Here is a 26,452-nt window from a genome sequence, read left to right as displayed (position 1 = left end):
TCCCCTTCTCCTGATCTATGCCTCACCACAATTTTATCACGGAGGTCTACAGAGAGTTCCGTGGATATCATGGCTTGGTTTTTGTCCTGACATGTAGTTGAATTGTGGGATCTTTTATATGCAGGTGTGCGCCTTTCTAAACTATGCCTAATCAATTCAGTTTGCCACAGGTGGACTACAGTCAAGTTCTAGACACATCTCAAGGATTATTAAAGCAAACAGGACGTACCTGACCACAATGTGAACAGCCACGGCAAATTTCTGAAACATGTTGCCACTTTGTCATCGTGGGTTATCGAGTGTAGACTGATAGGCAAAAACAGCTATTTTATCAATTCAAAATTCAACACAACGTTCTGAATCCACTATAAATTTCATTACACATTCTTGTCCTTTTACAACACAACTTTCCACTGGGATATATTGTATTATGATTAATCTTTTATGTGTAATTCTACATCAGTCCATGTCTTTTTCTTTTCTTTACATTAGCTTTATAAGCTTTTCTATAAGTATATAAATAAATGTAATTGTAGTAGATACTGACATTTTTAAATGTAATTATTTATGTGTAGTGTAATCACAGACTTAGTAAATATTTAGACTAAAACACTTCATTAAAGACCATTTTTATTGCCGCATACCACATACTGATTATTTTCTGAAATTGATGATCTAAAGCATATTCCACCACTGGATGCTGCCTTTTAAGCTCTCCTTCATCCTCAAAATTATAGGTGTTAGTCCTAGCAGCTGTTAACATAATGATCTGCTGCCTTAGTAAAACAGACACTAATTACACTACGACTATAAGTGCAAACTGAATGAAAGAAACACCACATTTACTCTGCTCATTTGTATACATAAACCACAGACCACCACAATCAGTTGAATATTACTGTCATCCTATAAACAGCATTGTAGTTTTTATAGGTTATTAGAGAGCTGGGGCAAGGGTGTCTGAGAATGTGCATGTGCCAACTGTTTACACACATGTACATTTGTGTGTAACTGCAACTGTAAAAAATAGGCTAAAAAAGTATAGTTGGTGTTAAATTATAATTTTCTTCACAAGAACAGCGGCATATAGCAGCAACTGTAAACTTTGATGCCATATTGCATGACATGAATTCTTTACAACACTATTCTTTACACACAAGAAATGGGAGAGTTAAGATATGGGTCAAACTCATACTAAAAAAAGAGCCCTCATCTAGGACTAGGACATCTGGTCAGGTTACACATCATACAAACTTGAACATGACTTGAGCAGTAAACTGATCCCATATTATTACCTCTAATCTAGATATTCCATTAAAATGCTGAGATTGAATCTCTGCAACACAGTCTACAGTATATTCATGTCTCCAGTATGATCCTTTGGTGTCTTTAAAACTGGGTCATCTATCCAGGCTAGTGTGTGTATGTGTGTGTGTGTGTGTGTGTGTGTGTCTGTCTGTCTGTGTGTATATTATTGTCCTTAAACAAACACAGCTTGGTTATTCTATCATGGACTTTCCGATGCTTTCTCTCAGTTTCGAAACAAACAATAAAAGCCTGAAGCCTGATGGAACACTGGGAAATTCCAACGCTGCTGACAATAAACTGTTTAGGCCCATGCTAAATCACACATGAAGATGCTATTGTTACCATTTCATTTGCAGTGCAGTGTTAAAGGGATGGTGCTCTTGGCCTGAGGACTACCATTTCTCCACTGCAAAGCCAGTGCTATGGCTTTACATGCTGTTCGCTGCTTGTAATTTTCTAACCAAGCTGAGCTGATATACAATATTATGTAATAACGGGACACTCCCGACCACTATGACGTAACCACAACATGGTAGTTTTCTCATGACAGTGTGTCACATAAGATTTGCTCAATATTAAATGACAGACAATGTGTACCCGTGAAACACTCCAAAACAGATGGACACACATTCTCGAAAACCCAGAGGTGTACTGCGCAGATAGCCCAAACATGACCATGTGTCCTGTGAAGTTCAGACACAGCAAGTGCGTTTGCTCCTAGTGAACATTACATAGTAGTACCTTATACATTTGGAACTTTTCACTGTCCATCTTGAATTTAAGGACCTTTATGATCGTGATATATAAATTAGCCCTTCAGAGTCTTCGTACTTTATTTTAAATCAATCTAGGGACCAGTGCATTATGGGTTTCCATGTAACTGCACAACCAAGAGGATAAAAGTACAAAAAGGATAACTTAAGTATATAGTACATCGTGGCTGGGGCATTGTTAAAATTAAATAGCACATGATTGGTTAGTCCAAAATTGGGTGATATAACAGTACAGTGAGTACTTGTCAGTTTACATTACAGAATGTTCTTCCCACCAGATACTCCCTGTGTTAAAGAGAACAATTCTTGGTATTAATAAGGTCATCAACTGATAATAACTGAACAAACAGGATGAGTGCTTACCTCATGCAAATTTAGCTCTTTGACTTTTTCCTTCTGAATGACCTAAGAGGGATAATAAGAAATAAAGACAGATTAGTCACTGGTTGACACTAACACTGTAATACGATCACAGAAAGCAGTACCTCTGGAAATACAGTAAAAAGACTTAACTGTTAAAAATTAGTGTGTGATGAAATATCAACCAGTCACCCTGAATGAAGCAGATTTACAATAAAATATCTGCTGGTTTCCATGTCTGCACATGTCTGCTATATGAGCTTGATGGTCTTACATAACCCACAGAGGACCTGGACAACTTAATATTCTTAGCTGGCAGATAGTAATATACGTAAGGAGACAAATAAAAGAGTTAGTGATCACTGTACTGCACCTACTGTGCCAGTTTCTGCGTATGTGTGTCAGCACGCATGTGTTTAAGTTAGATATGTCTGGTTGTTTTTGTACACTGGTATTACATAATTGAAGGACATGAGCATCATGTTTATGCCCTACATTACGCCCCCCTCACTGGCTTTGCGGCTATACTCTGCTGACACACTCAGCCCCAACCAACTGTGAACCTGATTTTTTTAAGATGAGCCACTTGCTTCCTTTCAGCTCAAGTTAGGCCTGGGCGATTAACCAATTTTTATTTTCAATTACGATTTTGGCTTCCGACCACTACAAAAACAAGATCATCCATATTAAATTATTATTGCGTCACTGTTGCACATTGATGCTTTGCAACCCTTTGGAGTGGTGCGCTTTTGCCCCTCCCTAAAAGCCCAAACTCACTCTCAGCCACACTGTGGCATGTTTAGTTGACAGAAAGAGAGCCTAAGGTCAACAAGAAAGGTAAAATAAATTCAGTTGTTTGGAAACACTTTGGTTTCAAGTAGTCTGATGAGGAACAACAACAAATACTGTGCAAGATTTGTTACACGGTGGTGTCTGCACAACAAGGTAATATGGCCAATTTGTTTAATAATCTGAAATTCTATCTCAAATTGGTCTCCCTAACAAAAGGCATGTGCCCAGTTTGCACTGTTAGCAACCAGGGATTCAGGAAACTGGTAAACACTCTGGCCAAGTTCTACAGGATGTCATCTGGTCACCATTACACCAGAGCCGCACTTCCTGCCCTGTATAATAAATGTGTCGAGGAAGTTTTGCGCATCTCTGAAACCAGACCATGTAAACAGTCCGTAGTTTCTAGCTAAAACCTTTAAGAGATTACATTACCAAAATCAAGCTGCCCTACCAGCATTTGCCATGTTGACCTAAATCAATTTTATTTAACCTGATACTGTAGTTGAACATTTATTTTTTGTTACTTCTATACCATGATAGTGGGCCAGCCTTTAATTTCCTTGGACTGAGTCACTGACTGGAATATGTTGAATATAGTTTACCAAATGGTGAAAATAGATTTAGTAGTTTTCAGTAGGTTGTGGAAGTGCTGTACAACAGAGTTGGTCTTTTATTTTTTTTAATATATATTTATATATTATATATTATTTATCTTGTTTACCATGTTTTTTACATTTATTTTTTATTTTTCAGTTGAATTATATTTAAAGATCAAAGAAATCCACTGTTAAAAAGACAAGTTTTTTTTTTCAAAGTTCAGTAAATGCATGATGTTTCCAAAGTCAATGAGTAATTATGTTAAATAATCCTGATCTCCATATTGACGTAAATAATTGACAAATCCCCAAAAACCTGTAAATAATTTAAAATTGAGCAGCATAACCCTCGAAAAATACCTGCAGCTGCACCAAGACTCAGCAAATTAATTCACGTCCCAGCTGAATGCACATTTAGGGACCAGAGGGGATCTTTCTGATTTTCTCCACACAAGTATATATACAGTACTCTCACACTTAATTTATTCTAGACAATAGGTCATGTATGATTTCAAATTTCCAAATTGCATTGTATGTATGTGTTTGTGTGTGTGTCACTGAAGTGCTTACTTGTTTGTATGCATATAACTCTTTGTGCGCCTGGTGCCGTAACCTGGGGAAACGTAAAGACAAAACATCTTTCTGATTAGTAGATGACCTTCCCCAACTGACTACACAACAGAGCCAAACTATCCATACATCCTGGAAAAAGAGAGATAAACAACAAACATGGATGTAATTTCCTTATAAATACTTGCCTTTGGACACCAGTCTGTTCTAGTGTATCATTGTGGTACCAAATGGGTGTTAGAATTTAAAAGCAGTTCTCAGTCCATACAGAATATCATAATAATTTGGTCTACATTCTGGTACTATATTTTACAAATAATACATCTCAGGTAATCTCACAAAGAGTCGGCTAAACAAAGTGCACATTCTTGAGATAATAAGTACCCGTGTTAGAAAAGATGATTCTGCCTCAGGAAGACTTCGAACAAAACAACCGCTGAATTAACAAATTAACAAATTAACAAATTACAGAATGAAAATACAACAATAAAATGAAACTTTACTGAAACTCTGTTAAATATTTGTTTTGCTTAGTAATGCAAGAGTAAACCAAGTTACATATTAACAGGTATCGTTCTAAAAAGGCCTTAAGCCTTGGTTTCTTTTCAAAACAAACACTGAACTTCAAGTAAAATATCAACTCACAATATCACCAAAAAAAAAAAAAAAAACACTGGATCAGACATTAAAACACATTACTGTCTGTTGTTAAGGACTCTACAAAGCACAATTCAAAGTGAGAAAGAAAGAACTAACAGATAAAACCAAAGTTTACACATCAAACTCTTGGTGTATATCATCTATACATTGCTCTTGTAAATGAGAACAAAAACAAAACAACTCAGTTAATAAAGAGAGAATAGGAAGAGAACTTGATCATAACAGATTCTAGGTACTGAGAATAAGAATAAAATATGTAGAAAAAAGGAAGAGAAGTAGAGGAAGAAAGATAGGAGAAATTCATAGGTTTGTAAGATTTACCTCCATTACAAGTAACCTTAACCTCTCGCAGCAGAGTGAGAGGGATCTGTAAAACAAGCAGCACAGTCTAGGAGAGAAACTGACATTTTGAAAGAGGTCAGCAGGTAAAGGTGCAGAGACTCCCAAGGGTGGATAAGGGACCAGGTCAAGGGTGAGGGGGTCGTGAGTGACTGATGGGGATTGCTAATTGGCCCCCTGGCCCATTGTCAAAGTGGATAAGGAAAAGAGCCAGCTGAAAAATGAAAAACAGGTGTCCAAATTGACTTTCCTCTCAAAGCTATCACTCTCATGATTTGCCTGCAGTCAATGGACCACTCAAACTGTAAAATATCTGTCAGCCACCATTATAGCCCAGAATCTCCGAATGGTTCTGTCTACCTTCTGGTAGGGCATCGCACTAACAATTTATGAACACTAAACATGTCACAAACAACAGTGCTGACTGCATTGTAGACTGATCTAGGTTGTTGTTTCAACAAATGTTCTGCAGTTCTTTACAACGCACGTTTATAAACCTTTAGATAATTTTTATGACTACAGAGGGCTGCCTGCTCCTTACAGTCAGAAGCTCCCCGTGCTCAAGAAAAACTTTTCAAGCCTTCTTCATGCTGCATTGCATCTTTCACATAAGTCTGTGTGTGGACAGAGGACTCACTGATAGAGGTGGTTGAGCATTTCTGTTAGAGTCTGTCATGAGTCCAACTATATGTGCATGTTTGCCTTTTTGTTGAAATGAGGACCTGTCACCTGTCTCAGCTCTAACATGTAAATTCCTTGGTCCCTTCATTCACCTAATGGTGAAAAAAAAAAGCAGTGATGCTTACTGGATAAAAAATGTAAGACTTCTTTCAGGTGGCCTTTTGAGGTTTAAATTGAATTTTTTGGAAATGTAGCTGTCAGGCTTCCTAATTTTTTGAGTACAATATAATATGAATTTTCAGAAATTAGTCTTTGAACGGTGGTACATATGATCAAAGTAATTTTGGGCCAGTGCCTTTGGGAGACTGCATCTTTAGACGCCTTTATGGAGCAAAATCGCTCTTTTTGCCTTTAGTAAACTGGCAATCTTGACTTTAAAGTACTGAATCATGGTACTGCATCAAAGTCATAAAATGTCTCTTTACAGTTAGAAGGAATTGTAGGAACACAGTAATAGTTAACCTACTTACCATTTGCCCTGCAAGATAGGATATGACAGGGTGGCGAGGGGTGAATTTTGTTGGGAACTGCTGCTTCTCACTGTCTTAGATAAAAGATGCTGGACATTATTTCTGTTAAGTTTGTCGCTGCCAGGAGAAAACCCCTGCAGCAACAGGAGCCAGGACAATTTAATTAAACAAGTGGGGCTAAAAAGAGGGGCAAGGGAATGACTTGTAACCACCTCTACTATTCCTTAGGGGAAATAATTATTGGATTACACTCAAAGCTTAATTCGTAAAAAGGGAGTTTTAACAGGATCAATATAAATGGTTACAAACAAGAGATTTAAACCTCCAAATGAAAGCTTGATGAGTATCCAAAAGTAAATTTAATTAATGTAGGAACATAATGAGGACATTAAGGAGGTTAAGGGGCTCTTAGAAAAAAAAAAAAAAGGGGGTTATAACTAGTTTCTTTGACGCCAAGTGCCATGATCATAATAATGCAGACAAGCAGCTTTCAATCTCAGCATGATATTACTGTTTTTCCTATCAATTCAGATTATCAAGTTACCAATTATTGCATCGTAGCTACCATCTCCAAACTGTGCTGTTGAAACATTTCGCCCTTTTGTGAAATAACTATTAGCAAGACATACAAAAAAAAACACACATTTCTAAAAAGGAAAAAAAAGACAGCATTTAAAAGCCATAGTGACATGTGTCATACAGGATGTTGGATAGAAACTACATGATTAGATTAGATATTTCCTATAACTGTTTTATATAGATTTCAATTACATAACTAATTCAGGGTGCAGACATGTTTAGTTCTGACCTTCATTGCAGTCCTTCTGCTTTTTTACATTACTAGATACAAAATTGTTAAATTGGTATTAAGCCATTATATTAAAAAACATCAGTAGTTAATGTATCCTGTTTATGCATGGATATGGAAGGAGCTAGCTAGTGAAGTAGTACATGGGGACACTGCTGAATGAAAAATTCATGAGACAATGTGACCTGAAATGTACAAGGATGTGTTATGAGAACTGTTGCATAATGAAAGTCTGTAAGAATTAACATTCAGTTCTCATTATAAGTCTCAAATAAGTAGTGGTACTGGCAGTTTTTCTAGTCAGAAGAGGTGGTGTGTTCAAAGCTATTATGGTCTTCTAAGTCCAGCTGTAAAGTCTTTTCTGAACAAAGCTATGTGAATTGTAAATTTACATGTAAATTTAAAATCTGTATGAAAAGGTGAGTGTACAGAAATGGGATAACAACAGTTGGAATTTGCTTCTTAATTTGAATGTGTAAATGAATCTGAAGGACCATCAAAGACCATCAAATAATGTGTGTGGCTGATTATTTTGGTTTCTCATGTTTACTGGTTTAAAAAAATGCAACCCTCCAGACCAATTGTTTGACCTTCATTTGAAAAATATGATACATCACACTTAAATTTGACATATTTCCAATCCTCTAAACTGTAATGAAATGAAAATTCACTAGATACGCTTCCTAAAACGATAGGAAAGTGAACTTTGAACCAAGCTGCAGTGACCTTTGTGGGTGCAGCCAATCACTGTTGACCATGGCTTGAATGGATGAAAACTAATAGCCTACAACCGTACAATAACAAATTAGCCTCATATTGAGACCTATTCGCTTGGCGAAATACCAGGTTTGTAATAAAATCACTGACTCACTAAAGAAAATAGCGATCTACTGCCAGCAACATTGACTGTGTACTCAAGGTGGCGCAGTACTAAAGGGAGTGGTTAATACCACACTGATCAACACGGAACGTGCAGCAAAAGGCCCCCTTTTTTTATGCTGTAATGTGAATACACCATTATTTAGTCGCACGCATTAATTACTTCACGACAGCACTTGAGTTCACAGTCGCAGTCTGGAGGATTTGAATACTGCAACCCCAAAAACTTGCTTCTTTAAAGCAATACATACATATTTGTGTTTTCTAACCTGGCTTTTTTGGGAAGTGGCTATACATGAGCAGGAAACTGCAGTCCACACGGTTCATTCAAATCTTAAGACAACTTGTGTTGCACTACCATCAGATTCATGATTGGTTGCTCCCGTAAACAGACAATGCTGACTAGCCTAACAAAGTCCTGTATGACACTTTTTGCCACAAAGCCACACAACAAAGCAATATCATACACAGTTAAAATTTTAAATTAAGCCAAATCCAAAGTTTAAGGCTGCATTAATATTACCTTATTAAGTAGCAACAGAAGAGGAGGCTGAGGATGAAGACAAAGATGGCTGTCCCAAAAACCACAATGTAGATATTAAGGGGAAGGTTCTGGAACCCTATATTTGGCATCCTTAAATCGCAGTGCGGGATATCGGAGCTCATGGATATTCTGGATGGAGAGAGACAAATGACATACATTATATAAGTATTTCCACACACTTCAACATAATCTGTGGACAGAAAAAAACTTGGACCAATAATGAAACAGTGTTAAATGACAAAAAGGAAAATTTAAATGAGGGTAATTTAATTTCACTTTAAAAATTAGTTTTGCTTTCAATATTACAGGAACATATTTCAGGGTTTTATTTTCATTTTTGGTTGAGTTTTACTGTAAACTGTTATTGTTAGAGCTCAGTCTTTTATGAATTCAACCATAGGAAATCATAAAAGTTTCCAAAAAAACTTTCAAAAATGTGTCTCATGTCACACCTCTGTTGGCATTATTCTGAAAACAAAATTGGCACACTTTTGCTGATTTTTTGGGACGACACACTAAACCATGACAAAACAGTATTCTTTCACATTGTTGTGGATTTTATGGTGTAATGAAGACCAATGGGTAACTGTGGGCTTAGGCAAAACAGGCAGTTTTCTAGAGTGGCATTTAAGGAAGAGCAACACCATGCAAAGTGAGTCCACTCTTGGTCATGTTTGTGCACCGGATATGCAACAAAACAAGTTTTTAATTGACAGCCCTTGTGATAGGGATGTCACCTATAACAAATTTATTCCATGATGTTTACGATCTATATACACTCAGTTGCCACTTTATTACGTACACCTAACTAAAACTAATGCAGTCTAATATACTATTTCCTGCAATAAAGACTGCTTTGGTCTCCACAGACACAAGAAAACATTATAGTATTTCAATAAAAAGCCACAATAGGACAAATTTGCCTCACAAGGCTTAACAGTCTGTACAGCATGCAACATCCTCTGTCATTTGACCCTCAAATCGGATAAGGGAAAATTCCCAGCCAAAACCCTTCAACAGTAACTAGTAAAAGGAAACCCAAAAAACATACTGAACATCTCCTATAGTATTCTACGGCTCCCTTTGTTTTCCATACCCAAGGCAAGTGGCCATTCAGAGAGAGAAAGAGTTCTTTGTTTTGTTTTTATTATTTAAAAATGCACTGTTTAAGAATATATAGTGTTTATAAAAATCCCTTCTGAGCAACTGATGCACAAAAGCCAAGGCACACCAAGCATCCATTGGTCAAGTGCTCTTACTCAATATATCAAGGGGACATGACTAAACATGTCTACGCCTACTCTGAGTAGAGGGGGAGGGGAGGACAGGAATAACTTTTGCTCCTTTTGGAACCCTGTCTTGTGCCCCACCCCCCTTTGCAAACTCCAAGAGCTTCATTCCTCTACACTCCATTGCATAGTGGAAAGTTTTGTGGTTTTTAGCGTTGCCATTAAAAATCCCTTCCTGCTTATGATTACACCATTTGTTTATCACAGTCACCCAAAACCTTGCTCTCGGTTATATAAGGGGAACAGGAAGGACACCCACTTAACATTATCCACAGAAGCCTAGATATAACATTACTCTAGCCAGTATTGGCAGTCATGATGGTACCTCAATGCGGAGCACTGCTCTTGGTAAGACAACTGGCTCATGATATCGGATACCCAGGGTGAAGGATTAGTAACTTGAAGTTCTCTTTCCAGTGTATGATTCAGGATCTGGTATGCAGGAGAGGAAAAAGGATGATTGTAAATGCCCTAAACATTAGTATTGTCCAGTGCAAACTGAGTGCATGCACTGAAAGTATATATCACTGGCCAGTTTTGCTGATGCAGGGGTCAAACTAACGAGTCAAAAGACAGCGTCATCACGTCCATGAGGTTCAAACTGTGGCTTGATGACTGTGTCTAGCACTAAGGATAAATCTTTTGATGCGACAAACAGCTTATACAAGGGATGGAGCTAGTGTGCTTCCTTCATGAAATAGCAAACAGGAGTGTACTAAACCTACCAACTAATATGATGGCCATGAAAACTTTATCCAGTAGCTCCCGTTTGGGGAGAGAATTGCTGACACAGGCCAAAGGAATGAAATACCTGTGATTTTAGACAACACTCTTTTAAAAAGGGGCTATATGTAAGTTTTCTCTGCCACTGAACTTGATTTCTTGCTGGTAGCAGGTGGCAGTAATGATAGCTTGCCAAGAACTTCAGCCATCATTGCGTTTACAAGACAAGCGTTTTCAAGACAGCACTACTTCTTCATTCTCTCATGCTGAACTGAGGGCAGACTGGATGCTACAGTGACTCGCTATTGGAGAGTGACCAGACGGGCTGGGGCTAGCTAGTTAGCATTCTAACTTCAGCAAAACAAGAGCTAACAATGGCATTGCTTTCCACCGCTGGAGACAGCTGTTGGCCAGTAAAGAAAGGAAGTATGATGATGAACTCATAACGTTTCTTCTAGAGTGGTAAGTAAACAGCTGTTAATGCTAATGCTGGTTGTGTATCGAAGAAAAAAAAAAAAACTTACATATAGCCCTTTTAACACCCACAGGGCTTGCAGAGTCTATACAGTGGCAATGAAATTACAGGGAAACCCAACTGTAATCAAATTAAATGGGCACCTCCCATAAATTGAGACAATCTGGATGCAAATATGAACTCTCTCTCTTCAGGCCTGGGAAACTAAGTTCAGGTGCAGTCGTGGTTGGGAATAGTATAGCTTAAGGCTGAATGATTTATCATTTTTATATCACAATTTCCAAAGAGCATTTTCAGCTGTGGATTTCCCCAGCTAATTATCTAACAGTGGCAGACAATTTAATCAACAGTAGATAAATCATGCAATGGTGTAGAGCCAACAACTTGTTAGCACACTACTACATTTTCTTTAAAGCTGACTCTAGGTAGTTTAAAAAAAACACAATGACTGGTGTCAAGTTCGCAAGACAACCAACAACTACATCATTATATCTTATTTTTTTCATGAAGAAACACACACACACAACATATACATACCCGAGCGGCGCCTTCATACTGACGAGCAAAAAAGTCTGTATAGATCTATCACACAGGCCTTTGAGAATTGACATTACTTGTCTTTAAGAGCCTCATCAGTGGGTTGCCTCCTGTTAACTTGTTTGGACCATAGCCCTTCTTTACCTAGTTCATTAAGGTTCCATGCCAAACTCAAGCCCCTCTCCACACTCTGACTCCTCTTGGTGTCTCTCTCTTTACAGAGTCACAACAACTTCCCCCTGCTTATCTGAAAAGGTGCTCTGGAGCAAACACTTTCCCAATACATAAACACCTCTGGAGACATTTGAGACAACCACTGATAATCTATCTTACATAGTAGATAATTAAGTAAGAACAGAGGCGTCTAAGGAGTAGGCAGAGAGAACTTCTGTTATGTCTATGACTTTGAATAATAATCGACAACCCAGTTTCACAACATTACAAAATATGTGGATTTGTGTTCCAATAAAATGAATAACTACCTCTCCTTTTGAAATTTTAGCTAATATCTGATTATTTCCATAATCATGGAAACTTTCAGCTGCAGTTTCTCTGGCCACTAATGTTAGCAACTGCTAATTTCTTTGTGTGTAAAAACAGGTCTACGTTGACATGGGCATTTTAAGTTTTAAATAGTGAGCTGTGGCTCCTCCAGGGCTGACATGCACCTCTTGTGAATTGTCATCTTAGACTGCACTGAATTTTCTCCTGCGCGTTTACAATGGGTTAGACATTAATGATAGTGAAGACAACATCAAAGAATGTGAAAAAAGGCTAAATAATCGTCTACTTTTCAGTAACACCGCCTGAAAAGGAAACTTAATCTAGCAAAACAACTACTACTGAAATCTTTTTTGCAATGAAAGAATATATGCACAAATACTGATATTCATTATGCATGAAAAGAGAAGGCCAGATAAGGCTAGCCTGGTTCCAAACCTCTGAATCGCCGCCCAAATCTCCCATGTGTTTATTTTTTCAAATGGGTCTGCTGCTGTAGTGATTGATCAATTCGTTTTTCAATCGGAAAATCAAATGACAATTCGTTTTTTGTAAATGGGATTAGGAATGGATTTGTCATCTTTCTTAACGATAGTGACGAGTGTGAATCTGATCTAAGCAGCTATACAGGTTACTGCAAGTTAACTTCGTTATAGTAACAACTTTTAAATCTACATAAGCTGTTGTGAGAAAGTTAACTGCTCCTAGCAACCACTACCATAGCTTCCATGTTGCCTAAAGAAGGCATTACCACGATGGATGTGTCACTTGTTACTAACTGGAAAAACACAACAAAATAAATACCCTTTCCCAGATAGAAATTTGCTAGCATGCACAATATGTCAGGCTGTATGAATGAGGTGAAATGAATTCGCAAATATCAGGCCAAAACAAAGCAATACTTCTGAATCACTGCTCTGTATCACAAAGTGAATAAAAGTATCTGAACACAATTATTTTTTATACAGTATATAATGAATGCATGACATGGCGTGATAATCTATGACACATCCCTCAAATGTTGTGGTGGTGCTATGACAATCAACAGGCTGACTCTATGCTGAACTATAAATTCCTATGCCCAGCACAGCTACAGCAGGACTGCCATAACATTAAGGTATTAATGGTAAGGCATTAATTCCTCCTTTACAATTCTAAGAACTGATATTGGATAGACATGTGGGTCATTGAGCTGCTAAGAGTTTAGGATTTGGTAGTTCGTCATTGCAGATATGTCGGTCATTGAAAATACAGGTTAGACTGAACCACAGATTTAAAAAGCCCCTTCTCTGTGCTATGAGGCTGTCACCTTCACTCTATGCAACTACCCTACAATATCAAGATTCGCTGACCTAGAGGATTGTGGGTACATCAAGTGATCTAGAAATCCAACCCCTTTGCAGTAAACAACCCACATACCGCAAAAACGCTTTTGAGGCTTCACATTGTCGAACTCGGGTCTGTTACAAAATAAGACCCCATGAACTGCTAAACTGCCATTGCAAAAGGATTACAAAAAATCACCAATGAAAACTAAGCCTGTAACACCTTGAACTATACAGTATGTAATTCTGGTAGTTACTGTTGTCACAGACATATAGGGAAATGACAAAGAAAACACTGAATGAGTTAGTGGAGAAACAACAAATGCAGATGCATCCATATAGGACACAAAGGGTCAATGGTTTGAGGAGTGCTGAAATAGTCTGAATCATATGCTATGGCCTTCAACAGATTTCAACCCAATTTAAAAGAGTGGGAATTTTGGACTGATAATAGTCAATCTGTAAAACAAGAAATGAAGGAATACCTCTTGAAAGAATGGTGTTAGTCCTTCAAGTAGAGTTTATCATTCTAATTGAGTCAAGAGGCCAAGCCCACTGAAGCTCCTCTGGCCAGCAATGCCCCAACAATTTATTAAGGCATCTGATGCTGGGTTTTACTTTAATTTGTCAACCATCTGTTTTGTCCATTAAGTTTAACAAATATCAGTCAGATTTTTAAAAATGCAAATGCCACGGATTAAAAATGTATAGCAGTTTAAGACGTGAAAGTGATTGTCAACGCATCTCACACAGAGGATAATCCAGCACTCAAAGCGAATATGATGGCTTGGCAACAGTGTCTTCTGGTTGGAAAGGGCAGATGTAACAGGCATCTGTTCTCCTCATCCCACTGTTTTTTGCAACCATCTGCCTCTCTCACTCAGACTCACATAGCCTCACCCAATTACATAACCAGAAACAAGACCATGCACAGCACGTCACATTAATGGGAAATGAGTAAGTGAGCAAATCACTCTTCACATTTATTGTGCGCTGTTTCCTGTGGTATGATGGAACAGAAAAAAATTGTATTTTCCAACTACTGTGAAATGAAACACAAGGAAAGGTGAAAAGAGAAAAGAATACTTAAAGGGGAATACTAACAACCCACGAGAAACCTAAAAAGTTAACGTTTTAGCCTTTAAAACCTTAACCTTTTTTTTGTCAGTTCACCCGAATTGTAAAAACAGAAAATAAAAATGTGCAAAAGATGGTGTGCCCACTGATCAGAACTACGAGAGACATAATATAAGAACGTTATTTGAAACTCATTTTGAGTTACAATATTCCCGGGTCTATGTGTAGGGTTCAGAAATGTCTGACTCCATTCCTAGTGGCAGTATCAAAACAGACAAACTGAGAAACTGAAAATGGAATGACACATACACTAGATCAATTTTCTATTAAAAATTAAATTAGAAAGAAAAAAAAAACAACACACAGGGCTTTTAAACTGTTGGGTTTGGTGAACATAATTTGTTATTTTAAAGTATACACACTGTAACTTGATGCCATTTTTCAAGACCTGTTAATTATCACATGGGTTTTCATATTACAGTCATTCCATACCAGAACAGTGGTATTTTTAGGTTAAGGGGAAGTACCTTATGAAATTGTATGCATCACTGGGGAACAATGCAGAAAATGAAGCCATTCCACTGGTCATCACGACTATAGGACGTCAAGGGAATGTTACTATGGACAAGAAAGATAGCCATATATACACAAATACACACAAACAGCTTTTAGGCATCACCAAGAAGCCTCCAAATAAATATTTACAAAATTATTCACTAATCTGTAAGAAAAAAAAAATTCAGTCAGTGCAACAGTGCACACAATATACATAAAAATCCCTTCTCTAATATTTGTACGTTCTAGCCCTTTGTATTTTGGCTTCACTGACATTAATATGGGCCATAACCCTACTTGAGATTAAGAAACAGTCTCACATACAAGCTAGAATCTGTTTAGGTCAAGGGAAATTTCTGGTGATAGTATGCTTTTCATTTTCAATGAAACCCCCACTGAATAAAACCATTTTATGAGCTGCTGTGCCCTATGTGTTGGAACTCTTAGCTTCCTCTGTAGATAGCATCACTCCCTAAGTAAGTGAAACAGAGGTATCACCTCAATTTTACATTTACCCTCAGTTGACTGGTATTGGTTGCACCGTTTGTATGTTTGAGTTTTTATTAACTAGGACTACAACCTTCAAAGACTTTGTTCCAGTGAGTCATCACTTATTTGTGTAACAGAATGGTTTCAAATTGACCCATGGCATGTCAAACAAGTATGCAGAAATAAAACAATTGAAAAATACTTTCACATGGCCAGTTCAGATTGATATATGATACCAGCTTGATATCAAAATATTTAGATAAATATAGAGCATAGAAAACACAATATGTTTGTAAGGCCTATTAATTAAAATTAAGAGATTAGATTAAGGCCAACCATATCTTGGTAGTTTTAAAGTTGCAACAAATAGTTTATCCATCAATTAGTCTAACGAAAGAAAAATTATTTGGCAAATAACCGTTTAATCGTTAGTCAATTGTCAAGCAAAAAGGCTAAAAACTTGATGGTTTCGGCCTCTGAAATGTTGGAATCTGCTGCTATTTGTTGTCCAACATTATAGTAAATTGAATATCTTTGGGTTCTGGACTGTTGGACTATTCCGATTAAAAAAGACCTTTCATATCATCACCTTGGGCTCTAACGTCATCGAAATGAACACTGTCATACTTTACGTTTCGGGAGTATCTGAAAAACTCGGGAGGACTTTCAACGAACATAGCATCCCTGTGCACGTCAAGCCCAGTAACGCCCTGAGGCAGAAGCTTGTCCACCCTGAGCACAAATCACCCAGACATAAGCAGAGCAATGTAGTGTATGCAGTTCAATGTAGTGAAGAATGCACAGACCTGTACATTGGGGAAAACAAAACAACTGCTTCACAAGCGCATGGCACAACAAAAGAGAGCTAACGCCTCAGGTCAGGACTCAGCAGTCCACCTAAGTCTGGAGAACGAGGGACACTAATTTGAGGAAAATAATGTACACATTTTGGCCAGAGAAGACCAATGGTTTGAAAGAGGAGTGACAGAATCTACGTCAAACTGGAATAATCGTCACTAAACAGAGGAGGTGTTCTACGACACCACTTATCAGCCACTTACAATGACGTCTTGATATCCCTCCCCAGGCAGCTTAACACCGATTCATACAATGGCTCATACAAACCTAACGACTCACATGTGACATCAAAGACTCTCAACGTGTACACTGACCCCACGAGAGGTTAAAGGCCTGATACTCCATCACTGGTCAATTTAAAGTGAAGAAGCCTTTCAGATTAGAGTTGAAACATCTTCAAGGACTTCAAGCAAGTTCAGTCGCCTTCATGTAACATTTAGAAATTTCACTTGGGAAACAGTGATGAGCACTATTTAAGTTTTTGTGCTGATATTCATATCCTCATTGATCGATTAAGAAAATAACTTGCAAATTAATCAATAATGAAAATAATCATCAGTTGACCAAGGTGTGTGTGTGTGTGTTTAATTATATATTATATATTATATATTATATATTTATTTATTTATTTATTTATTTATTTATTTATTTTTGACCTTTTATGTGACATGGACCAAACCATGAGTTTTCTGAGCCATTTTCCCACTACTTGTTTAGACAGGCTAAATCATTACACAACCATTCAAATACTGAGCCTTACATATGATGGTTTTACACAACAGCAGCAAGCTTGATGTTGTTAACAGACAACTCGTGATCATTCTTAAACAGCTGACCAAAGACTCCTTCTTTTCTCCTAGTTAAGACAGTATATAACCAATTCATTGTACAGATTGATGACTGTAAAGCTTAATCCAACATAACGAACATGCCGCCCTTCCACCCATCATCGTCCCAAGAAGGCTTCTACACTATATTCATAATCAATAATGGCTGAACCATTGTTAAATACATTGCATGGACAAATGATGACTTCTAAATAATTTTGTCATTTGCAAAAAATTAAGTTTCAAGCAGCTGCTGAGGAATGCTGCCATTAGGTTTTTATCTAAGGAAGAAGTTTCCAAATGCTTTACCTGAATAGGCTAATTTAATTAACCCTAGTCCATTGTTAAAATGGCCTCTCCAAAATAATTATGTGCTGTATGTATCTTTAATGATTTTCTTTCAAATAAAAGTTTTATTATCTTTTTAAATATCAGATTCTCTTTAAAACAACCTCAAAACATTAGGTCTGTTCAGGATTTTCTTGTGATCAGCCCACATCACATTCACAAGATGCTGTCCGAATGAGAAGTGGAAATTTCCACTAGCAGCCACGGCTGGCCATGAGATTTGCACATCTGAAACTTAATATGCCAAAGGGCAGCAACAAACACCAGGGCCTCAGAAGCAGTGCAAGAGACTCTTCAAAATGTGCTGGATGTGGTAGGTGAAATGCCCATATTCATATGATACTGAACTTACACATCAAATTTTCAGCAATTTGAGTGGGAGGCGTAGTGGGGCAATGGCCACTCACATATCTGATCAATCCATCTAGATATAACTGCTGGCAGTTATTATGTTTATGACAAGAGTGGCTAGTTAAATCCTCTTTTAGCAGGAGGAGGAGGAAAAACCAATCAGTGACAAAGCATACAAAATGCAGACCAAGGATACAGTTCTCAGGGAGGGGTGTTGAGAGTTTTGAAAAAGTCCTTTCTCTGTTTAAATTGTGAGACAGTGTTGGATTATGTTCCTTCCTGGGAGGAATTAAGATCATGATGTTGATGATCATGCTCCCCATTACTTACTGTATGAAAGTAGCCAACAGTGTTTCCACTTCAAGCCCTGAAATGTGCATTAGAAAAAGCCTGTTTTTTCCAAAGCTGGGCCAAGTTCTACAGTAAGTAGGTCGCTGTAACAATAACTCCAGTTATGGAGATGTGGGAGGCACAGGACTTGAGTAGAGCTGACAAGGTCAACCTGATGTCGGCTGCTGATAGAATTTCAATTACTGAATTTACGTCGAATATCACTCCATGTACTGTTCAAAGCATGCATCAAACCTTCGTATATAATAAATGGTACTTGTTAACATGATTTTCAGATTAAATGCATTCATTCCTTTTCCAGTGCAACAAATGCTCAATGCTGTGCTGTTTGTTTACTGACAGTTAATGGTATCAGTGACTGATCATTCCAAACATGCAATGTGACTTTACTGCAAGCATCAGAGGCACAAGTTGCCACGTGGAGATTTACATAGAGTCATGCTGCCATGGAATATAGTCCTTGATTAAACCTGACCTAACCCCCACACTGTAAATATAGTCAAAAGCAATTTATAGTTTTAGACCAATTTATACATCTGTTAATACCTGTAGCTGATTAGTGACTGACACGCCACACAGGTTGTAGCTACTTCATAAAATGGTTTATTATTCAGTAATACAATGAAATAAAATAAGTGAATATTTTTGAGGAATCAATAATTCTTTTATAATATATCAGAAAAATTATTCAATTTATAATTATGTAAAAACTTTGAAACCAACGCTACTCTTCACTTGCAAGGCTATTACAAGACATAGATTTGTGTAAAGAATTAATCAACTTAACATCTTATATCTTTGATTCATGATTGATTCATTTCACACCAACAACCAACTGTGTTTTTGTGGCTAGTAATTAATCCCCTACGGTGTCTGACTTGGAGGTGTTAACATCAATAAGAAAAGATAAACTGCTGACAGTTAACTAAAAATATGAATAGGGTGGCATCAAATTTAGAATATAAGATAATTAACCATAAATAAGACAAATATGGAAGTAACAAAACTCTGAACAACCTTATGATTTGACTACAAAAGAGGAGAGCTTCAGTCATCAACTACACTCATCTAAATGGAACCAAAATGAAAAAGTTATAACCTTTTTTTGTATTTGACCTGTCTCCCTCCCTTGAAGCCCATCATTCCTCAGTGGACTCTGACAGTAACACAAGCTGACACAAACAAGAGGAACTGACACACACAGCTGTCTCATAGCACTCTTGTCTGCCGTAAGTAGTGCCACATTTTCTGGAAGGTTTTTTTTTTACTTTCAATTCTCCGTGTCACTTGATTAACTGTCCCCACCAGAATGTCAAACCTTTACTTTCCTTTCTACCCAATTTTCTATTCTATCTATCTATTTTTGTGGACTGTATGTTGACTTCTGTTTAAGTTTGTCTTGTACCCACACACACACACACACACACACACGCACGCACGAAAGCACACACGCACTTAAATCAAGAGTGGTGAGTTATTTCATTTGAAAATTAAAAAAAAAAAAAAAATTCCCAACAGTATTGGTTAACAAGCTAATATTCAGATTGTAACAAGCCCAATCCAATGTAATGTTTTTTCACAGCTACCTACTTTAGAGAAACATGACCCTTGGTCTACAAAGTACAGGGTCACAGTCACTAAAAATAAAACCTGTAGTCATGTGAGGGTGAGAGGGTCAAGCTGAAACATGAAAACAACCTGAACCGAATAAAAGTCCTATCAGTTCTAGGGGTTATCCGTTATTGACCTATAGGAATAAACAAACCATCTAACCTAGACAAAACGAAACATATAAATACACTTGGACTTAATCTAAAATATTCTATCGTCTATTTTCTAATGCACACCAACTGTACGCAAATACAGTGAACCTATTTTCAGCTTCAATTATGCAATACTTTAATGAATCTATTTAAGAAATTAGAGTTTGAGATTGCCATGTGCCTTGTGCTTGAGGCCAAGAGCAACAACCTAATGGTTAGTTGATGAAATTTAAGAGTATTAGTTGATGAAATTTAAGAGTAACAGAAGTACACAATATCACAAGTTAGACACTAACTGCTCTGCAAGATAACATGGAAGGGGACCATGTATTGATCAATATTCGTTGCACATGTACATGAGTATTTGCCTGCATTTAACACAAGTAAAACTGTTTCCCAAATCCTGACAAAACAAATACTGCAAGCCTTTGCAATGGACCTGCTGTGTTCCCAATGCTGGAGTATCAATACAAATTCAACATACAGGGTAATTTTACCTTTTCATAGACAATCTACTTGCACTGTTGTGCCACTGGCAACATCTCTATACAGTGTAAAATTCAAATCATGTAGGTCAAATCAAGTAGCCGTATTTTAAGTCAAATTTAAAGTTATAGCAACAAGACTAGGGATGTGGGCAATTAGTCGACTAAACGATTAAACGTTGCTACCTTTGCTAGTCAGCACCAGAAATACTAGAAATGTTGTGTCTAAGATGTTACGCAGCCACTACCACTAGCCGGGGCTGCAGGCCTGGCAGACAGCAGACCCCTCTCCATGGGCTAATGCCCGGATGTTGTAAACAAGGAAGTTGGACAGTGGGACAGATGACATCTCATAAAACCAGCGTGGTTTGGAATTTTGATCTAGAAAATGAATACGAGGTTGTATTTTGGCCTTGTCAGAATAAACTGGCATATAACCATTCGACCGGAACAATGCGTAACCACATTCAGCACAGGCATGTGGACGTTAACCTGCAAGGAAAGAAGGCTGCTTGTGATAGCACTGATAACGTTAGCCACAGTCGGTAAACAATATCAAATTGTTTATCCTCAGACACTGTGATCTCACTCATTGTTTTTCTTACATTTAGACTAGTCAACTAGTCTAACTTTAATCGCCATTTAATTGACAGGGAAATTAGTCGTTAGGAACATCCCGAAACAAGACATGTTCTATGGAATGTATCGAGTAAGGTGGACCCACTGTCGACAATTAGGTCAACAGCAAGTTATTTATTTGCTGATTTGCATACAGTATATGGGGGTCTTAAAATAACCAAACCCGACACAGCTTCATTACATCACAATAACACACGTGCGCAAACAAAAATTAGACTTTACTATTATTTCGTTATAGGTTTGATTTGGTTATATTCAATATGTTTACATTAAGTATGCCAACTGAATCCAAACATCTGCTTAACAATTAGTACGCATAATTTCACAAAAAGGAAAATCTGTTGGCTATATTTTGTTTTAATTATATGTCAAGATTCATTAACCTATTAAAATCAACACGGTCTTTGCCGGTTCTTTTATTCATATTCTAGTTGCATGAAGGATGCCACCTAATGTAAAACCATGTTACAGTTTAAGTTACTAATAAAATGAAAGGTGCCATTGCCAAAAGACTTCACTGGTGATTCTTTGTGGAGGCTTATCATCATGAAAATCCACCTGGGCCACAGCATCTTATTTACCTTCAGTTGAGCTGATTACATGTTCAGCAATGGTTAACCTCTGAAAGTCAGTCTGGTCTATTAATTAATAACACTACAGGTGTCTTTTAGTTTATGATAGTTTTACAACTAATCCAACAAGTTACATTGAGCCTCCAATAACTACATCTAAAAGGCACCATCAGGTACGTTTACATTAAGCCTAATATTCCGATTATAAATCGGTTTAAAAGCCAAAACAGTATAACGATGATCCATATAAATACCTAAATCAGAATGATGACCTGAAATCTTCAATCAGAATGATTTCAAATCAGTATGAAAAAACACGTGCATGTAACCACAGCTTTTGTGTTAAATAGAACAAAATCCCCTTAGGTACTTTCTCACACTTACTTATTCTGCATAATGTTACTTTTATTATATGTGAGCACTGCAGGTACTGAAGGAGTCAGAGGGAACACTCTTGTATCACCCACATCTCAAGTGCTATGACAGTCAAGCTTACATTTTTAAGGCTGAGAAACGAGTATTTGGAACATGTTGGACTGGCTCTAGATGTTCTAGGAGACACTAAAGTCTTTTATGTAATGCTATATTTGACTATTAAATCTTTGCCCTCAATGTGAGAACAGAGTGCGCCCAAGTAAGTTCTCACACTTCATGAGAGTTTAGTAATGCCCATTTCCTGTTTGGTGGAAAATTACACAACTGATATTAACAAATTGGCAGTATGAAATTACATTCCCTAAATTGTCATTGACTAGTAGGCTTTATAAGTAGGTGTTCACAAACTGTTCACCATCAAGATTATCTAAATATAAGTATTCCCTTCATTCACTGGAGTGTGTTTTTATATTTGGTAATACTGGGTGTCAAGAAACACAGCTGACCCCAAGAGTATCTCAGAGTATCTAAAGACCCTTTCCAGAAGCCTTCTAAACACCAGAAAAACCATTTACAATGCTCTGTTAGAACAACAGTGAGGTCAGAGGAAGACTAACACCTTACTGTTACCGAAACACCCTGGACTGTTTGCTGCCTGCTTTTGACAAGTTTTTGAATGACTGAAAGGGCCAGTATATGCCCTCCGAAATACTTGTTGGATGGTCAGATAGCTTCAGTAACCCCTCTACAACACCTTTCTGACAGCAAATTGGAGGGTTGTGTCCAACCATTTCTGTAACTTTACCAAAACCAGCAATTCCAGCATTCTGGCCACTTCAGGCTGTGATAGCCCAGCTGTGCGCAGGTGAGAATATACGCTGGGTTTGAACTTCTCTCTCTGGCTCTTTTTTTATTTGTTATACAACTACTTGTGGCATTTTTCATGTACTACTGAGTGCAACACTGTGAATGTCTTCAAGGACAAACTGTCTGAAAATGTGCGCTATTATCAAACGTGGCCAGTTTTTGGCCAGCTTTACACTCATTTGGATCAGGTATAAACACATTTTATTTACGACTTGGTCAGACAACATATCGTACAAACCACTTCTTTTCTAGTATGACCCAGCCCTAGGGTGATTCATTGTCAGGTTTTTGCTGGGGTTTTTGTGTATTTTTTTCCTTTTTTCTTTTAGTAATGCTTTATTTTACAGGGAGAAATATAGGCAAAGTTCTAAGACTGTTATTTTATTTGGCTCAATTAGTTGTGTTCATTGTTAACTTCCAGATAAATTTCTATCAAAGACACTGCACAATTTAAACCAAAGTGAGTATTCATTAATCATTCATGCTGCCGGGAAAAAAAGTATAAGGTGGCATTCAGCCATGTGAAGTTTCCATCTATAGTCTCTGTGTGCTTCTAAGATAGTCTTACTTTATATTGTAACTTCTGTTTTGAAAAGAAATACATAAATAAAGTTTTCTTGCATGCTTTGCTTATAGAGCTCAGGAAAATCACTGTGACTACCAGTCAATTTTTCCTCCGTGATGGACAGGAGGTCAGGTTTAAAGGGGTTTTCAATGGTATCGTTCTCAGAGGTTTTTATACAGCCCAAAACCACAAATCTGTACAAACCCTCTATCCTTAGACCTTTGAATGACAGAGGAAGGTTCAAATATAAATTGTTAAATACTGTAATTAAATATTTTTTTACATGAATCCCAGAGGGATTACTTTCACTAACACTACTAAACACCTTTTCTCCCCACTCTGGACATCTAGTCATGTGTACAGAGCCCTGAATGGTATCGCTCTCAGAGGTCAGAGAACACAGTTTGAAAAACTTGAACTTTTGCCACATGCATGTGTGCAGGGCTCTAATTACTAACTGCAAATGTTCTCTGATGCTAGATAACTCTTTGATAATACCCCCAATCAATCTGTGCTTCAATGTGAACAAGATGTACAGTCATTTTTGAAGAGCCGTCATTGGAATCGCTCTCAGAGGTCAATGCACAGAAAATTCAGCAAATCTGAAAGTATGGTGCAGTGCACTGGCCACCACATACTTCAGTGGAGGACTCCAGCCAGTAAACAAACTCCTTTCCACACAATCAAAAATCAGATAGCATAAATTTGCCTTAGACAGCTTTACAATCTGTACACCTGAACGGCAGAAGAAGGCTAAAAAATATGTTGTTAAATAGCGTGATTTAATATATTTTGTCCACAAATGTTATTACGATTGAGGACATTGTACATAGCCTCCACTTGACAGCTGCTTCAATAGTAAGCACTCAACAAAACATGACCATGATTTTGTGCCAACGTCAGGGCTGCATGGTTCAGCTACAATACGACTTGCATCCCAGATATCATTATTGCTCACTTTCAACCACATAAACATTTTTATCTTAACAAAGTGATGAATACACACAAAAACAGGTGAATGCGTGTATACAATCAACCCAATCAGTCTCATACCTGCCCGGCTGGCAACTATGCCCGCCACGGATTAGCGTGTTATATAGCTCGGGCGTGTTGCAGCCCACACAATGCTGTCAGTGTTGACGGAAACGCAGAGAAAGCCCTACTGTTTCCCTGCCATGCGTTTTCACAAGGGTCCTCACTGTCTGACTAAATTGTGAGGCGAGTTGAGGTTTAAACCACAGCTGCTGCACTTTCTGTGTATGTCACTGAAAAGCACTGATATGACTGATGAGCGAGAAAATGTGCAATTTTAACGGTGGCAGGACATCAGTGAGCAAGCTGACCTTTGGGCAGTAAATAGGCGTTGTGTGAGCTAACTTTGATAATTTCACACAATGTTATCTACACCTAGGCAAGCTGGCATCTTTTATGTGGTGGCTAACCAATTCTTGGTGTGGTAATTGTGGATGAATTCAGGACGGGAGACAACTGGGCGTAGGCTCGGTAGCTAGCAGTGTTAACGGCTAACCTTAGCTACGAGTGACATAGCGTTACTTAACGTTATCTCTGAGCCGTCTTCGGGCCAAATTATTGGGGGGGGGGGGCATGCAACGTTAAATAGCCTAAAGTCAGCACAGAAACATTCACACATTCCTCTGAAAACGTCCTTTTGACAACATACAATCACTCACAGGCTCAACTAGTTTATAAATCATGCATTTGACTGGTCTCAAACTCGAAATATGACAGCATCAATGTATGGTGCCAAGTTCGGCACATTCAACGTATCAGTTAACAGTTAGAGGCGAACGGTTCCAAAGGAGAGACGGACCATCCACTCACCAGCGATTCCCTCAGCCCCAGTAGTAGCTGCGTTCTCCTGTAGTGTATTTCTTCACACACTCGGGGTGCTCACAGGGCTTTGGAAAGCGAGAAGTCAAACCGAACTGAAAGCGAGGACCGTCCCGAACACAAAAACCGCCTTATCTTAATGTACCCGAAACCCGGCTGCAGGGCGACCTCATCACACAGTCCCCGGCTGTAATGCTGACGATGGTGGCGGTTACGGCTGAGAGGAATCTCGATGGGTCTGGGTGGGAAACAGAGGCAGAAACCGACGATAAATGAAAAACGTAGGTGACGGTGGTGGATGATCGTGTGCCGTTGGCAGGAAGGCAGTGGGATCCCAAGAAGGGCTTTCTTGTCGGTTTTTTTTTCCCCAGAGAAGAGGAAAAAAAAAAAAAAAACCCGTCGTTGGCAATGGGAATCGTGATTGGCAATCTGCACGGTTCGCACGTAAACCCCTGCAAGCCCAAGACCATCAGTAGCTAGGTCCCACCTCCTTCCAGTCGGCTCAGCGTACATAGGCCGAGGCGGGTAATGCCGCGGGAGCTTTTGGCGGCGGCTTGTACGATGGGAGTGATGCTAGCCTGAGAGAGAGAGAGAGAGAGAGAGAGAGAGAGAGGGAGGGCGAGAGAGAGAGAGGGAGGGCGAGAGAGAGAGAGAGAGCAAGAGAGAGAGAGGGCGAGGGAGAGAGAGAGAGGGTGGGGGGGCTGCTGCACATGGTCACGTAGCTGATCGCAAGTGATCCTTAAAAATAATGGTTCTGGTTAGAACCAATGCTGGTTCTCTAACTGTGATGCCATGGGATAAACCTGCAGGGAACCAAATAAAAGCACAAAACAGACTCAATCAAGTAGC

The 26,452-nt window shown here is 38.2% G+C and overlaps 1 protein-coding gene across 7 annotated transcripts in view; it reads right to left on the bottom strand.

Annotated features, from left to right (window-relative positions):
- rnf24 (ring finger protein 24) overlaps positions 1 to 26,178 on the bottom strand; it is a 37,118-nt gene extending 10,940 nt beyond the window's left edge. Inside the window, exons 1-7 of one of the 7 annotated variants that reach the window (XM_040145337.1) lie at positions 25,595 to 25,992; positions 15,235 to 15,325; positions 8,760 to 8,909; positions 6,550 to 6,619; positions 5,381 to 5,426; positions 4,400 to 4,442; positions 2,445 to 2,486 (exon numbers count right to left, since the gene is read on the bottom strand). In XM_040145337.1, coding sequence (XP_040001271.1) covers positions 2,456 to 2,486; positions 4,400 to 4,442; positions 5,381 to 5,426; positions 6,550 to 6,619; positions 8,760 to 8,909; positions 15,235 to 15,296 — 402 coding nt within the window. In that variant the 5' untranslated portion in view covers positions 15,297 to 15,325; positions 25,595 to 25,992 and the 3' untranslated portion in view covers positions 2,445 to 2,455. Of the gene's footprint in view, positions 1 to 2,444; positions 2,487 to 4,399; positions 4,443 to 5,380; positions 5,427 to 6,549; positions 6,620 to 8,759; positions 8,910 to 10,394; positions 10,502 to 15,234; positions 15,326 to 24,805; positions 24,975 to 25,583; positions 25,993 to 26,090 lie in introns of those variants that run through there. The other 6 variants (XM_040145331.1, XM_040145330.1, XM_040145332.1 and 3 more) reach the window with 6 other exon arrangements.
- Positions 26,179 to 26,452: the final 274 nt, after the last annotated feature.

Source organism: Xiphias gladius, chromosome 15, assembly GCF_016859285.1.
Source record: "Xiphias gladius isolate SHS-SW01 ecotype Sanya breed wild chromosome 15, ASM1685928v1, whole genome shotgun sequence".
NCBI lineage: Eukaryota > Metazoa > Chordata > Actinopteri > Istiophoriformes > Xiphiidae > Xiphias > Xiphias gladius.
Note: the sequence above shows the minus strand (reverse complement) of the source record. Positions and strands in the feature narration are given on the sequence as shown.